Source organism: Mirounga leonina, unplaced genomic scaffold (genome assembly GCF_011800145.1).
Source record: "Mirounga leonina isolate KUSES-001 unplaced genomic scaffold, KU_Mleo_1.0 Mir_150, whole genome shotgun sequence".
Lineage (NCBI taxonomy): Eukaryota > Metazoa > Chordata > Mammalia > Carnivora > Phocidae > Mirounga > Mirounga leonina.
In genome coordinates, this window is record NW_023270374.1 from 35,690,443 (window position 1) to 35,706,140 (window position 15,698).

Genomic DNA, 15,698 nt, shown 5'->3' on the forward strand with positions numbered 1-15,698 from the left:
CTCTCCTGATGGGAACTTTACTAAGTCCTTTTGTGTCCCATCCACACCTCCTTATTGGAACAAACTTTTTCAATTTGAGCAGAACTAAGTGAATGTCTGACTATATACAATGAATTATTTCAGTCAAGGATCTTAAACAGGAGATTGACTATTGCACAAGAATGCTACATAATAGAGGTCTGAAGAAACTTGAAGGCTTTAGGAAAAGTGTGCGTTAATTCAAGATACAAATAATAAGTATAGTAGTGTATCAGCACGGCTGAGTTGCTTGAGAAAACTTTAAAGCAGGAATCAATCAGAGAAGCTGGTCCTACTGTCAGATGACCAAGAAGGGAGTTCAGGGCAGAAACTTTCCATTAGACAAATCCAGGGAATCTTTTGGAGCAGTGGTGGGAAGCGCCATTTAAGCAAGTAGTATTAAGATAATAAATACAATATCTTTTTTTTTTAAAGATTTTATTTATTTATTTGAGACAGAGAGAATGAGAGACAGAGAGCATGAGAGGGAGGAGGGTCAGAGGGAGAAGCAGGCTCCCTGCCGAGCAGGGAGCCCGATGCGGGACTCGATCTTGGGACTTGATCCTGGGACTCCAGGATCATGACCTGAGCCGAAGGCAGTCGCTCAACCAACTGAGCCACCCAGGCGCCCAATAAATACAATATCTTGCATCTGCACTGACCAAGGAAGCAGAAAGAAGTCACAGTGACATCGGGACAAAATTATCTGTGTGGATCTACGAATTTAGATCCTTTCCCAGTTAGCCTTGTGTGTTCTGGTTCTAGCGACTTGGCATGGCAGTTTCCACACAAATATGACAGAAAAAATTCAGAAGCACAGTCCTCATGGAGAAATATACAGGGTGTGTACAATACAGGGACAGTGGCAAGATACAGTGAGATCCTTGGAGCGTATCTGAGAATGCTCCTGAGAGCTATATTTGTTCACAACATATCAAGTTTTTTTCTGGGGCTCAAATGCTAAAAACTCCCTGGGGCCAGGATCTGCTTGGAAATCCCTCACTTACCATAGGCATATAACACAAGACACAAGGGGTGAGATGGTGGGGTAAACAGTAAATGGAGGATATGAGGATGAGCTCCCCTGTTCAGAAGTCCCAAGAGTCACAAGGACAGCAACACAACAACTCAAGCAGCCTTAACAGGAAGAGCTATGAAGAGACACTTGGAATTTTAATCATGATTCTTCCTAAATTTTGCAAACAATTAGCACTAGAATGCACTGTTCATTTGAAAATCAAAGAAAATCCTTTTCTAGGCCATCACTCATGTGAACCCCCCACCAAATTCTTACCTTTGGTTTCTTCATCTATGGCTCTTATAACCTAACAGCAGAACCTCTGAACTCCTGTACCTTGTGAGATTCCTACCTGGAGAATGCACAGGTGCCCTCACATGCCTCTTTGGTCAGAAAGCTATAGTTAAAACAACTGCATTCTCCCTTGTGCACTTCTGGCAACTTGGATGTCAAGCTCAAAGTATGATCAGAATAGTTCAGAAAAAATGGCCAATTTTCTTGAGTTCACCACACTGGACTAAGGAAGGAAAGAGTGAGGGTGTTATTTTGATGGGGGAGTAATTGGAACCCAAAAGGTCCCTCCTCTAAAAGACTCAAGAAGAAAAATACACAGCAAAATAAGATCCCAACAACTGAGACTTATTAAATGCTAACTTTGGGTCAGCCAACTCCAAGACCCCTGGGCTCTGGGATTTGTCAAAGAAGAGGACATATGTGTACCAGGGTCTGGGAAGGAAATCAGGGCCACAATAACCCAAACCCCAGAGTCTGGCCCCAGACTCCTTGACTGCAAGGGATTTCATGGTTCCACCTAATATCAAATTTGTGTCCCCATTTCTGTCCATGGAACCAACAAACAGGCATCAAGCTTTTCATGGCCAGGTTCAACCATGTCTGGGTCCACATCTCCAGCATGGCAGTACCAAGCAGCTGAAACACTTCTCTCTACCCAGTTTCCCCACTGTCTTTTAATTCTATATTTTTATTACCCACCACCCCAGACTTTTTCCTTTTTTACCCTCAAACTCATGGTTGGACACAGACACAATCCACATTCTTTCTTCCCACAACCTCGGAACCAGAAGGATTCTGTGCAATTATTTGGTCTAATCCTTGCATTTTAAAATTAGAATAACTGATAGCCAGAGAAAGGGAGGATGGATTCAAGGCCACAGGAAAGAAAGCAGCACTGGTAGAATCAAAGTACAGTATCTTGGGTCTTGTTTTGTCCTAATGAGCTTAATGGACTGGGCACAGCATCTGATGCAGAAGCATGCAGTACACTTCTCTTGCTCTCAGACCCCTTGTCACATAGTGTCCATACTCAAGTAAGCAGAACTCCTCCATCTATTGCATGTACTCATGGACCCATGTCTTAGAATGCCACCTCTTCTCTCATATCCAAGCATTCAAGACTTGCCTGGGAACATTTATGCTGAAAGAAAGATGATATATCAGGAGCATTGGCCAGGGAAACAGTTGCGATTCCATGAAGTTCTGATACCATTAGCTTCACGGTAGTCCCCCTTCCAGGCACACACTTCCTGACTCAGGTGGATTTGTCTTTATTATCGGCATGTCTATTCTCACTATCAATTGGAGTCAGTTTATTAAGCTTTGATCAAACACAAAGTACCAAGTTACTCCCCTGGACCACATTCCAGAAAACTGTCCACTCAGTAGAGTCAGAGATAGCTCCTACATTCCATCAATCTTTTGTCATTTTGGGGGAGCTCCTTCCTGAATTGAGAACAAAATTATGGGTTATGACTACGGGAACGAATACCTCCTAGGGCATTGGGAAATCCTAACTAGAGTCTAGCCTCACAACATTCTAACTCTTTTTTAGGGTAAAGCCTAGGGCAGGAATGTAACCCCTCCTGGGGTCTCAGTCCTGCTCGTATCATCAAGTCTAATAATCTGGAGCAGTGAGTAAAGCACCCAGAAGGGCTCAGATGAACTTCCTACTTGATGCTATTGGGACAAGATGGGAGAACTTTTATCTGAGCTGAGACTATTCTTTTAGGTTGGGACTTAATCTTTTGGTGGCTCCTCTTGCATTTAGTTCCTATCTTTCCCACTTCACTACCTCTCAGCCCTTAGGGCAGGACAGGATGTGCCAAGTAGCTAATGAACCAAGGGGGACCTTGTGTCCTCGGGGCCCCATCCCATTCTTTACACCTTCAAAGCTGCATGGTGTCCTGAAAAAAAATTTTAATTTAATATGAAGACCCAGGTTCAAATCAGTTTATGGTTTTATTTATTGACATTCAACCTTGTTTTGAAATATTTAGGGCAGCTTACTAGGATTCATAATACATAATATTTTTAAAAACAAATTTAGGGGGGGCCTGGGTGACTCAGTCATTTAAGCATCCACCTTCGGCTCAGGTCATGATTCCAGGGTCCTGAAATTGAGCCCTGCATCTGGCTCCCTGCTCCTCGGGGAGCCTACTTCTCCCTCTCCCTCTGCCTGCCACTCCCCCTGCTTGTGTGCGCTCTCTCTCTCTCTCTCTCTCTCTGTGAAATATATAAATAAAATCTTTGAAAATAAACAAATAAAATAAAAAGCAAATTTAGGGACTCCTGGGTGGCTCAGTCAGTTGAGTGTCAGACTCTTGATTTCAGCTCAGGTCATGATCTCAGGGTCCTGAGATCCAGTGCCATGTTGGGTTCCATGCTCAGCACAGAGTCTGCTTCTCCCTCTCCCCACCCCACCTCTCCCCCTGCTTGCACAAATGCTTCCCCCCCATCTCTCTCTCACTCAAATAAATAAAAATCTTTTAAAAATCAAAAATTTTAAAATGTAAAAAAACAAATATAGCCTATATAAGAAAGATAGAGGAAAGAAGACACAAAAATAATAAAGTATGGTAGAACTATGCAGGAGATGAGCATAGCAAGTGCATGCTCCAGGGTCACGGACACTTGCTAGGAATTATCATAAAAGTTGGCCCAAGCTTTTGTAGTAAGAGCCCAGTAAAGGCAGCACAGTTACAACCTTTAGAGTGAGCATAAAGTCAGCCCAAAAAGATACTCAGGAACAGTGGAAATTATCGTGGTAGTAAATGGCAAAAGAGACAAGCTCTTTCACATGTTCTCAAAGAGAGAACATGGGGTAGTGAGGTGAACAACACTCTCCATGACAGCCTCATGTCAGATTCCAGGAAGTTTCCTGGTGGGGGGGGCTACTTCTTTAAGGGTTATGAAGCATACGCTGACAACACAGAGTTCAGTTCCTTGGAGGCCCTACATGGCATAACCCATGGATGTGTTTAAAGAATCCAGAAGAAAAAATGTGCTAATTATCTTTTCTTCCCTACAGGCCCCCACAATATTATTTTTCTTAGTCCATTTTTAGGAAGGCATTGAGAAGCAGTAAATTTGAGACCACTTTCCCCAAATAATCTGACTTCTGAAGAGATCTTGAGTTTGGCAGAAAAGACTAATTTACCATGAAACTCATGTAGCTTAAGCTCCAGGCCCCTCGCTTCTCTCAGGATGAGGACAGGAAGGAGCAACACCACCCAAACATGGAAGCAGAAAGCACTGTCCCAACCCAGGGTGGGGGCTAGAAGAGTGGGGGGCTGTGGGGGCATATCTTAACAGTGGTCTTAAGTTAATTCTATATTCACGTCTGGGCAGCCCACACTGACGATCTGCCTTGCTTGCCATCAAGCAAAATGCTCCCATATTTGACCTTAAGAAGAAATAGCAATAAGATGTTGCACTGCAACATGCCTGGAGCCAGGGTTCAAGGTTCCATGCCCATATCATGAACCTAAGACAGGCACAGCGAAGGTGGTGAGGACTTAGTGGAGCTGGATCAGTGGCTATTAGGTTGCAATGAGAGTCCATTAGATCAAGATCAAAGAGCTAGAATTCTCCAATGGTTTGTCCCAGGCATATAGCACCACCCGAACCAGAAACTATGAAGAAAGTTATAGATGTGGCATTACCAATGTTATAAATCTAGAAAGGATCTTTCCCACAGGAAAGGGCACACAAGAAGAATGTGGTTTTCCCTTCCACTACCCAAAGTGAGTTATAGATTCTGTGCCATCCCTATTAAATTCCAATGACATTTTTCACAAAACTAGAAAAAACAATCCTAAAATTCATATGGACCATAAAAGACCCCAAATAGCCAAAGCAACTTGAGAAAGATAAACAAAGCTGGAGGCATCACATTTCCTGATTTCAAACTACATTTAAAAGTTACAGGAGGGGTGCCTGTGTGGCTCAGTAGGTTAAGTGACTGCCCTCAGCTCAGGTCATGATCCCGGGGTCCTGGGATCGAGCCCCGCATCGGGCTCCCTGCTCAGCAGGAGGCCGGCTTCTCCCTCTCCCTCTCCCTCTGCTTGTGTTCCTTCTCTCACTATTTCTCTCTCTGTCAAATAAATAAATAAAATCTTTAAAAAATAATAAAAATAAAAGCTACAGGAATCCATAAGAGATCCTTAACTCTAGGAAATAAACTGAGGGTTGCTAGAGGGGTGGGGCAACAGGGGAATGGGCATTAAGGAGGGCACATGAAGCAATGAGTGCTGGGTGTTCATGCAACTGATGAATCACTAAACTCTACCCTGAAACTAATAATACACTATATGTTAATTAATTGGGGAAAAAGCTACAGTAATCAAAACATTATTGCACTTGCATAAAAACAGACCCATAGACCAATGAAACTGAACCAAAAGCCCAAAAATAAACCCACGTGTATACGGTCAACTAATACCTGACAAGGGAACCAAGAATACACAGTGGGAAAAGGATAGTCTCTTCAATAAATGATGCTGGGAAAACGACATATCCACATGCAAAATGATGAAAATGGACCTCTATCTTACACCACTCATGAAAATTAATTTGAAATGGATATAGACTTAAACATAAGACCTGACACTGTAAAACTCATAGAAGAAAAGCATGAGGAAAAAGCTCCTTGATATTAGTCTTTGGCAATGATTTTTTGGACAAGACACTAAAAGCACAAGCAACAAAAGCAAACATAAACAAGTAACAAGCAAGCATAAACAAAAGTAAGCATAAACATCAAATTAAAAACTTCTGCAAGCAAAGGAAACAATCAACAAAATGAAAAAGCAATCTATGGATTGAGAGAATATATTTGCAAACCATATATCAGGTAAGGAGTTAATGTCCAAAATATATAAGGAACTCATACAATTCATTAGGGGGAGAAAAAGGCCAAATACTCTGATTTTTAAATGAGCAAAGGACCTGAATCGACAATTTTCTAAGAGACGAATGAATAGCCAACAAGTACATAAAAAGCTGTTCACCATCACTACTCATTAAGGAAATGTTTATGCTACACATAAGATTAATATATAACATAAATTACATTTTTGTACATCAGAAACAAATAGAAAGAAATATAATGTTTAAAGATACCATTTACAATGATACCAAAAATATAAATAAGATTACAAGACCTGTTTGGGAAATATTTTAAGCCTTTCTTGGAAGATATTAAGAAAACCAATACAGATGGGGAATTATTGTATATACCTAAGATAATATTGTAAGGATGTCATTCTCCTCAAATTGACCTATAAATCCAATGCAATTAAAATCAATATCCAAGGGGCGCCTGGGTGGCTCAGTCGTTAAGCGTTTGCCTTCGGCTCAGGTCATGATCCCAGGGTCCTGGGATCGAGCCCCCCAACGGGCTCCCTGCTCAGCGGGAAGCCTTCTCCCTCTCCCACTCCCCCTGCTTGTGTTCCTGCTCTCGTTATCTCTGTCTCTGTCAAATAAATAAATAAAATCTTTTAAAAATAAAATAAAATCAATATCCAAGATGGGTCTTTTGAAGAACTTGACAAACTGACCCTAAAATGTATGTGAATATGCAAAATCCTAAGATAATACAAAATTCAAGTAATTAAGAATGGCTTTGGGGCAGGAATATACAGGAGTGAAATAAAGAGCTCAGAAATAATCCCACATGTGTAAGAGAAGTTATTATATAACTGGATAAAAGAGGGACTCATCAATAAATGGGTCTGAAGCCATTGAAAAATTAAAATGGACCATTATTTCATACTTGACCAAAAATAATCAACTTCAGGTAGTTTAAGAGTTTCAGTGTGAAAGCCAAAATTTCAAAAGTCTTCCAAGAAAACAAAATTAAGGTGTCTCATATTCCTAGGCAATATAGTATAGTGAGTTCAAATCTTGATTCCACTACATAGTAGATGAGTGACCTTGCACATATAACTTAACCTCGGTCTCCATTTCTTCATCTGTGATGGTGATAATTGCACCTAACTCGTGAGGTGCATGTGCTTTTTTTGAAATTTAATGATTTTGTGCAGATGGATAGATAATAGTGCCTGGCATGAAGGAATTACCATAGGGGTTAGTTACTATCATTATTACTATTGTTCTTATTAAATTCTTCCTGTTCACTAGAATCAGTCTCTTCCTTGTTGTGGAAGGCTGAAGAGAGGAAAGGAAGCAATCCTTTTTTAATTCTTTAATCATTCTGTCCTCCGTGGTTAAAGGTATGCTAGAAGCTCTTATCCTTTCATTTCTTTGGTATCTAGATGAACATGGGACTCACTATCAGGAGTTTAACTGGCCTGAGACCTTCAGCTTCATGGCTGGGTACCCAAGCATTCATTGTTCAACTCAATGCCTAGTAATGCCCAGTCCTGGCCCCTGGGGTAAGTGGGCTCAGCCATCTCAAGTATCAAGCCCAAAATATAACATCAGCTGATACCAAGACTTTTCTACCTCCTACTTGCTGCATCATGAAGTCTGCTGAGTTGGGATTTCTCCTAGGGCTCTTCATCTTCCTCTTGCTGACTACCCCATTAATGGGTGGTGTTGCTAAACTTGCTGAAATGATATGTGGAGACCTCAAAGGTATGAACTTGAAGCAGAAAAGAAATGCAAAGACCAATTATGAATGAGGGAAAAAGTGTCAAAAAAAAAAAAAAGTGATATCCAGCTGGTCCAGGAAGGTCCTCCTTTTGTGCTAAGACCCATAGACTCTTAGTCCTTTGACTATGGGCATTACTTATTCTAGGGATCTTGTGGATGTCTGATGAGAAAAAACAAACGATGATGCAAGTAAGTCCTTTCCAGATGGGGCTGTCTTTTGTAGGCGGTCCAAAGGACCAGAAGTATTTTAAATTAAGGGTTTCATGACAAATTTCAAAGATCCCAGACCATTTAAGAATATGTATTGAGAGGAGAGTAAAGGGGGATTGGAAACTGAGCAAACTGAGGCATTTTCAATATCTGGGTTCTGGGTGCATAGAGAACACTTGAACAGAAGCTCACAATGTAGATGTGAAAGATAATGAAGGTTTCTTCCACAGGTAATATGTACAGGCTCGGTGCTTCTGGAGCATGGGGAGGTGGCACAGTCTACACTGTGAGTCAGACACCCCAAATCCTGGCCCGGCCACTTAGCAAATGTATGCCCTTGGTCAAGTCACTCAATCACTTACCACCCACTTCCAAACTAATGTGAGGAATTTTTAAGGGCCCTGTAAGGCAAGATCTCTGGCTGAGTCCTAACTAACTCTCCCTAACTCAATGGGAACCTCTCATGCAGATCCCTGCAAAATGGATATGGATGCTGGCAGCTGCTTTGAAATTCATTTTAGATATTTCTACAACAAAACCTCCAAAAGATGTGAAAGTTTTGTCTTCTCCGGATGTAATGGCAACCTTAACAACTACAAGCTTAAAATAGAATGCAACATAGCCTGTGTCGAAGAATACAAAATAACGTAAGGAATCCCGTCTTACCCTTGGTCCTTGGGGGAGAGGAAAACGAGAGTCTCTGAGAGACTAAGATCCCTGGTTTGGGATGGGAAGAGGGAGGATTGTCCTCATCAAAAAGCTTAATAGTTGGGTTGGATCTCAGGATCATCTGTCATTTTTCAGTTAGGAAATCAAAAGTCCAGAAGAAAAAAACAATAGTCACCATTTTTGAATAATTACCATGTGCCAGGCATTGCACTAAGCAATTTACATATATTGGTATAATTTAAAATTAAAATCACCCTAAGGTAGATTTATATCATTAAAGTGGCAGATGAAGAAACCAAGTCCAGTAGAGTTAACTAACTGACCCAAGTTCACATTAAATGACACAGCAAGGTTTCTAACCAAATCTGATGGTCACCCAAGGCTTGACCATTTTACATGCACAAGTTCACCCAAACCCAATCCTTGTAATCCCAGACCTGTGAACTCTCCGTAGCAACATGCTGTTTATACAACTAAGCTCACAGCCCACACTTTAACCATTTCCCAGTCATTGGAACTAGAAGAAGGTCCTTGGAGGCTAACAAGGCTTTGGTATGGCTGATTTCCAGGAGAGTGAGATGGAAAGTGACCTTGGGAGTAACTCAAAAACAGAAATTTTGCTTTATTTATTTAATATCCCTAGTGCATTTTTGCAATGCCTGGCACATAGTAGATAATGACTAAGTTTTAAGGGAATGAAAGAATAAGGGATCAATCAATGGAACAGAAGGGACATTGAAAGATATGGAATCTCAGGACTTCCCCTGGGATAAAAATGACTTAAATTAATCCAGGGAGACTTTCCAAAATCTATAACACAGATCTGTTTTTTGTTGTTGTTTGTTTGTTTGTTTGTTTGTTTTTGCTTAAACAGGGGGGAAAAGCCAAAAGGTCAGGCTTGATACACCATTCTGAAACATAGTTTTAAGAAAATTCAAACCAATTTTAAGATCTTTGTAATATTTCCATTATCCTGGAAACTTCCATCTGTTTGCCATTTTCCTGACTTGAGTATGCTCTTTGCTGAGAAATAACTATATGACCATTAAAATAAAAGCAACTTTGTGTGAGCCTTCCCTACTCACTGAATGTCCCTCCCCCTGCCTTATCCAGAGTTGAATGTCCACCGGTCCCATCCTTTAGCTGCCTTTTCCCCTCTGAACCATTCCTCATATGTACACACAATGTTTCAGGTGTGACAAGCTAGATCTGTACAGGTTTTTATCACCTCCCTCCTCAGGATGAGCTAGTTTGTAGTACCAAAGTACCAAACCAGTGCTCCTTTTTGTCCTTGAAACCAAACTGAGCAGTGAACCTCACATGCACATGACATGTCCTTGCACTCATAACAAATGTTTCTTTGTGATGTTTCCTGATTCATGCCCACCAAGTCAGGAGCCCCAGTGAGTTTAACTAGACGCCTGAATTGGTCCCTATTAATAAGTAGTTACTTAAACATTGTTTAGTACCTCAATCATTGAAATTTGACTTGGCTGACAACTGTCAATTTCAATCCAATGACTGTGTTTTAGCTACCAAGAGAATAATCACCAAAACACTTGTTGCCAAGTCTGAATATAATGCTACAAGGCTCAACATGGCCATGATCTTCCCAGCTGTAGGACACACAGCCTAACCATTTCATCTCTGAGTTTATTCAAGCATCCCTTTCTGGCATACCTTCCCTGTCCATCTTATTGACCAAGTCCAATCCCTCACCTGTGAATGCAACCTGGACTATTGGTAGCTAGGGCCAACATCAGAGGCATTATAAACCAGTGAGATCCTGTAACTAGATATGCAAGCCTGTCTTTTCTCAATCTTAAGAATAGGAAAACTAATGCCCTAAATTGAGACCATTTCCTGCAAGAGCTCTGATTACTTCAAGATCAGACCATCATCCAAACAGGGTTTATTCTGAACAGGTGAAACCCAAATTCTGGCATGTTCCATCTTTGGTGAAGACCTGGGAATTCTAAATTATTCTTAAACCAGATCAGCTGCTGGAGACATGCTGTGGACCCTGAAATAATAGGAACTAGGTTAACCTGACTGGTTAACATAAATGAAAGTTCTGAGATTTTCCTGTTGTGTGTCACAAAGCTGGGTGTCCCAGAAATAAAAAGTCTTTCAGGGATAAAATAACATTCCCATACACAAACAATGAATCATGGAACACTACATCAAAAACTAATGATGTAATGTATGGTGATTAACATAACATAATAATAAAATAAAATAAAATAAATAACATTCCCACCCCCTGTTTGTTTCCTCTTCCAACCAAATCCTGGAAAAGCCAGACAAGTAAAAGGAAGGTATATGGGGGCGCCTGGGTAGCTCAGTTAGTTAAGCATCCAACTCTTGATTTTGGCTCAGGTCATGATCTCAGGGTTATGAGGTCAAGCCCCTAGTCGGGCTCTGTGCTAGGCATGGAGCCTGCTTCAGATTCTCTCTCTCCCTCTCCCTTTGCCCACCCCCCACTCATGCTCTCTCACTCTCTTAAAAAAGAAAAAAAGACATATGGATATAAATAACTAAAATCAAGATTAAGAATTTTTTGATGAAAGAGGGCAGTGCTATCTTGGTGAGAAAATGAAATAAATGCCCAAGACAGATTGCTGGGCACCAACAATAAAAGAATGAGTTGGTGAAGGCTTTTGAGTTGTGTTACTCTCCTCCCACAAAAATCTGGATCTATCATTGTCTGCTCAATAGCCAAAGCAGTAACACCTACAAGGTACCACAAGTGCAACTAAAATAACAAAATGGTGGTTCCAGAGCCCAGGTATAGTAAGAAGTGTATAAAAACAGGTACAACTGGACTAGGCAGACACAGAGTTTATTATTTTTCTTCTTCCTATCCATGCTGACAGATAGATAGCTAAACCTAAGAAAAAATTGCCATAGAAAACAGATGTAGGGCAGAAAAGTAGATATGTTCCATAAGCAGAGGGGAAGAAAGAAGAAAAGTATTATTTAGGAAGTAACAAATGGGTGTAAATAAGCCCAGATTGTATCATTGTGGAGTTTTGACTGGAATTTTCCACCACCTACTTTAAATCACCCAAAAGACATGCAAGTTACCCTACCAACCATCCCTCTACCACATACATATGAAAATTAGTAATGGGAAACCTCACTAAAATGGAGTTGGGAGGTGTCAGGATGGGGAGCTCTACCACTCCTAGTCAATTGTAGACCCAACAGGAAGAGACCAACTTGACCTTGCATGTGGATACTACTCTACCACAGGAAAAATGCACTTTCCTTATCCCTCTGGGCAACAGCTCAGCCAATGAGAAGCCATCATACTTTGAACTCCCAGTTTACTCCAGCAGACTTTTAGTTTATAACAGCCTTCCCAACCTATTCCTCTTCTCCTTAAAAAAACATACCTCTGGGGAGGAGTGGGGGGGGGAATGGGTTAGCCTGGTGATGGGTATTAAAGAGGGCATGTATTGAATGGAGCACTGGGTGTTATATGCAAACAGTGAATCATGGAACACTACATCAAAAACTAATGACGTAATGTATGGTGATTAACATAATATAATAAAATAAAATTTAGAAAAAAAAAAAAAACCTCTCCTTTGTTCCCCAAACTTGCCTACAAGTTTGACCATAGCTTGTTTGTCCAGACTGCAATTCTCTTTCATTCCCCAATAAATCTGTCTTGCTGGTAAAATAACTAGTAGTTTTTAGTTCAAGGTTAACATATACAATAAAAGCAAAAACAGCTCACATTTTCATGGACAAATGATCACAATAAAATTTGCTACAAACATGTACACAAAGAGAAACAACAAGCCAAATAGCCAATATAAAATACTGGGTGTCACACACAACTAATGAATCACTGAACACTATATCAAAAACTAATGATGTACTGTATGGTGGCTAACTTAACATAATAAAAATTAATTAATTAATTAACCCATAATTAAATGAGGAAATAAATGAAATAATATTCTCAACTAGATAAGAGTGGGTATTGATATGTTAAAGCAGGGACATATGTTAACAAAGAAGAACCAATAAAAAATAATAGGATTTGGAAAATAAAAGAGGTGACATAAATGACATGATAACTGAGATACATATAAAGGATACAGCCAAAGTATGAATTAGTGATGGTAGATTAGGTCAAGGAGCCCTTTGAAATATTAGAAAAGAATAAAGAAATTTTAAAATATGAAAATTAAGGTAGGGGAATATGACAGAGTAGGAAGCACCAGGAGTCTCTCCACCTAGATAACAATGGCACTGACAGATGTAACTATATTCAGGACTGGAGTCTATTGAGGTTTGTAACTTCCAGGGGAAGGCTTGGATGGTAACTGCAATTAATTTCAATCAATTTCAGCTCTTAGCACACTAGTAGCTACACATTCCCCACCCTTAAAAACAGCTTGCAGCAGCCAGGTGGGCAGAAAAGGAACTTCTCCTCCAAATATCAGGGATATATGCTCTGATCACTAATTGCTGTCTCCCATCACAGAGTGCACACAAAGAAGCACCTCCCCTTATTATTGCAAGCTCCTCCCCCTCATGCTAAAGTAACTTCCCAGTGTTTAAAGGATCAGTGCCCTTTTTCCCACTGTGCTCAGCACAGAGTCTGCTTCAAATTCTCTCCCTTCCCTCACTGCTTCTCCCCCCACTTGTCCTCTCTCCTCTCTCTCTAAAATAAATAAATAAATAAAATTTTTTTAAAAAAATAAAGAACAGAAAGAAAAAAGATTGAAGAAAAGTGAACAGAACCTAAGAGATGTTTGTACATCATTAAGTAAATGAACATATGCATTGTGGGAGTCCCAGAGGAAGAGAGAAAAAAGACCAGAGACAGTGTTTGAAGAAATAAATGATTGAAAGCCTCCCAAATTTGATGAAAGATATGAATATAAATATCCAAGAAGTTCAACAAACTGCAAGTGAGATGAACTTAAAGAAATGCACACTGAGACACATTATAATCAAACTTCCAAAAGCTAAAGACAAAGAGAGAATCTTGGAAGCAGCAAGAGAAAAGTGACACATCACATGCAACGGATCTTCATTATGATAACAGCAGATTTCTCGTCAGAAACTTTAGAAGTCAGTAAGCAGTGGGCTAATAGAGTAAAAATGCTAGAAGAAAAAAGCCTGTCAACCAAGAATCCTATATCTGGCAAAACTGTCCTTTAAAAGGGAGGAGGTGGGAGATCAACCAAGATGGCAACATAGGATGCTCCTGAACTCCCCTCCTCCCATGAACACACTGAATGTACAACTACACATGAAACAATTACTTCTGAAAGAAGTCCAGGGGCTCCTGTGTGGCTCAGTCAGTTAAGTGTCTGCCTTTGGCTTGGGTCACGATCCTGGGATCGAGCCTCACATGAGGCTCCCTGCTTGGCGGGGAGCCTGCTTCTCCCTCTCCCTCTGCCTGCTGCTCCACCTGCTTGTGCTCTCTCTCTCTATCTCTCTGTCAAATAAATAAATAAAATCTTAAAAAAAAAAAAAAAAGAAAGAAAGAAAAGAAACAAACAAACAAATCCAGAAACTAGCTGAGTGACTCCTATACACTGGGCAAATGAAAACATACTAATATTGAAACAGGTAGGAAAGCCTGAGACACTCTCATCATAAATCCCACCTGCAGCACAGTGCTGTACAATCAGAAAGGAACTCCCAGCCTTTTCCTGAGGAGCAAAGTGTTTTGAAAACAAATTTAGTGCCCCAACTTTTAACATTCCCATCTGGGGCCCCTGGGTGGCTCAGTTGGTTGAGCATCCAACTCTTGGTTTCAGCTCAGGGTCCTGAGATCGAACCCCACATTGGGCTCCATGTTCAGCACAGAGGCTGCTTGAGACTCTCTCTGCACCTCCCCCCTGTTCTCTCTCTCTCTTTCTTTCACAAGTAAATAAATAAATATTTTTTTAAACTATTTTTTTTTTAAGATTTTATTTATTTATTTGAGAGAGAGAATGAGAGAGAGTGAGTACATGAGAGGGGGGAGGGTCAGAGGGAGAAGCAGACTCCCTGCCGAGCAGGGAGCCCGATGCAGGACTCGATCCAGGGACTCCAGGATCATGACCTGAGCCGAAGGGAGTCGCTTAACCAACTGAGCCACCCAGGCGCCCCAAATAAATATTTTTTATAAAGACTCCCATCTAAGGGATGGGCCCCCAAAACACTTAGTTCTGAAAGCCAGTGAGGTTTGCAGGAACAAGACCCACAAGCCTATAGCAAACAAAGTAGCAGTTGTTAATGGGTATGAGTACTCACTGTGACTATCCCCCCAGGGTTCAATGCAGAGGAATCAGGCAAAATTGCCTTCTTCTAGTCCTTCCCTAAAAGGGGCCCATCTGCAACTTTGAAAGTTGCTGCCTGAAAGTCAGGCTTCTAATTTAGTACACATCAAGAAGCTAGCTGTGATCCTCCCCAGAGACTCGGGAAACAAGTGGACATATACCCCTACCATCTCCCTGTAGCCTGCAAGGTATATATCCAAAGGAAATGAAAACCAGATATCAAAGAGATTTCTGCACTCCCATGTTTACTGCAGCATTATTCTCAGCAACCAACGTATGGAAACAACCTAAGAGTCTGTCAACAGATGACTAGATAAAGATTATATAGGGGCGCCTGGGTGGCTCAGTCATTAAGCATCTGCCTTCCACTCAGGTCATGATCCCAGCGTCCTGGGATCGAGCCCCGCATCAGGCTCCCTGTTCCACAGGAAGCCTGCTTCTCCCTCTCCCGCTCCCCCTGCTTGTGTTCCTGCTCTCGCTATCTCTCTCTCTGTCAAATAAAGAAATAAAACCTTAAAAAAAAAAAAGATTATATATATATATATATATATATATATATATATATATATATATATATA

General features: G+C 40.8%; 2 protein-coding genes across 2 annotated transcripts in view; one reads left to right on the forward strand and one right to left on the reverse strand.

Moving 5' to 3' along the window:
* Positions 1 to 15,698, reverse strand: part of LOC118011538 (protein WFDC11-like) — a 122,581-nt gene that overhangs the window by 37,797 nt on the left and 69,086 nt on the right. The window lies entirely within an intron of this gene.
* SPINT4 (serine peptidase inhibitor, Kunitz type 4) lies at positions 7,816 to 8,809 on the forward strand. The gene is made up of 2 exons (XM_035006509.1): positions 7,816 to 7,930; positions 8,628 to 8,809. The coding sequence occupies exons 1-2, from the start codon at positions 7,816 to 7,818 to the stop codon at positions 8,807 to 8,809; spliced, it is 297 nt and encodes a 98-aa protein (XP_034862400.1).

What these genes read in the sequence shown, in the direction of transcription:
- SPINT4 (XM_035006509.1), top strand. Translation starts at nt 7,816, where the DNA reads ATGAAGTCTGCTGAGTTGGGATTTCTCCTAGGGCTCTTCATCTTCCTC. An exon ending in GATATGTGGAGACCTCAAAG is followed by an intron (nt 7,931 to 8,627) that starts GTATGAACTTGA and finishes CCTCTCATGCAG; the next exon opens with ATCCCTGCAAAATGGATATG.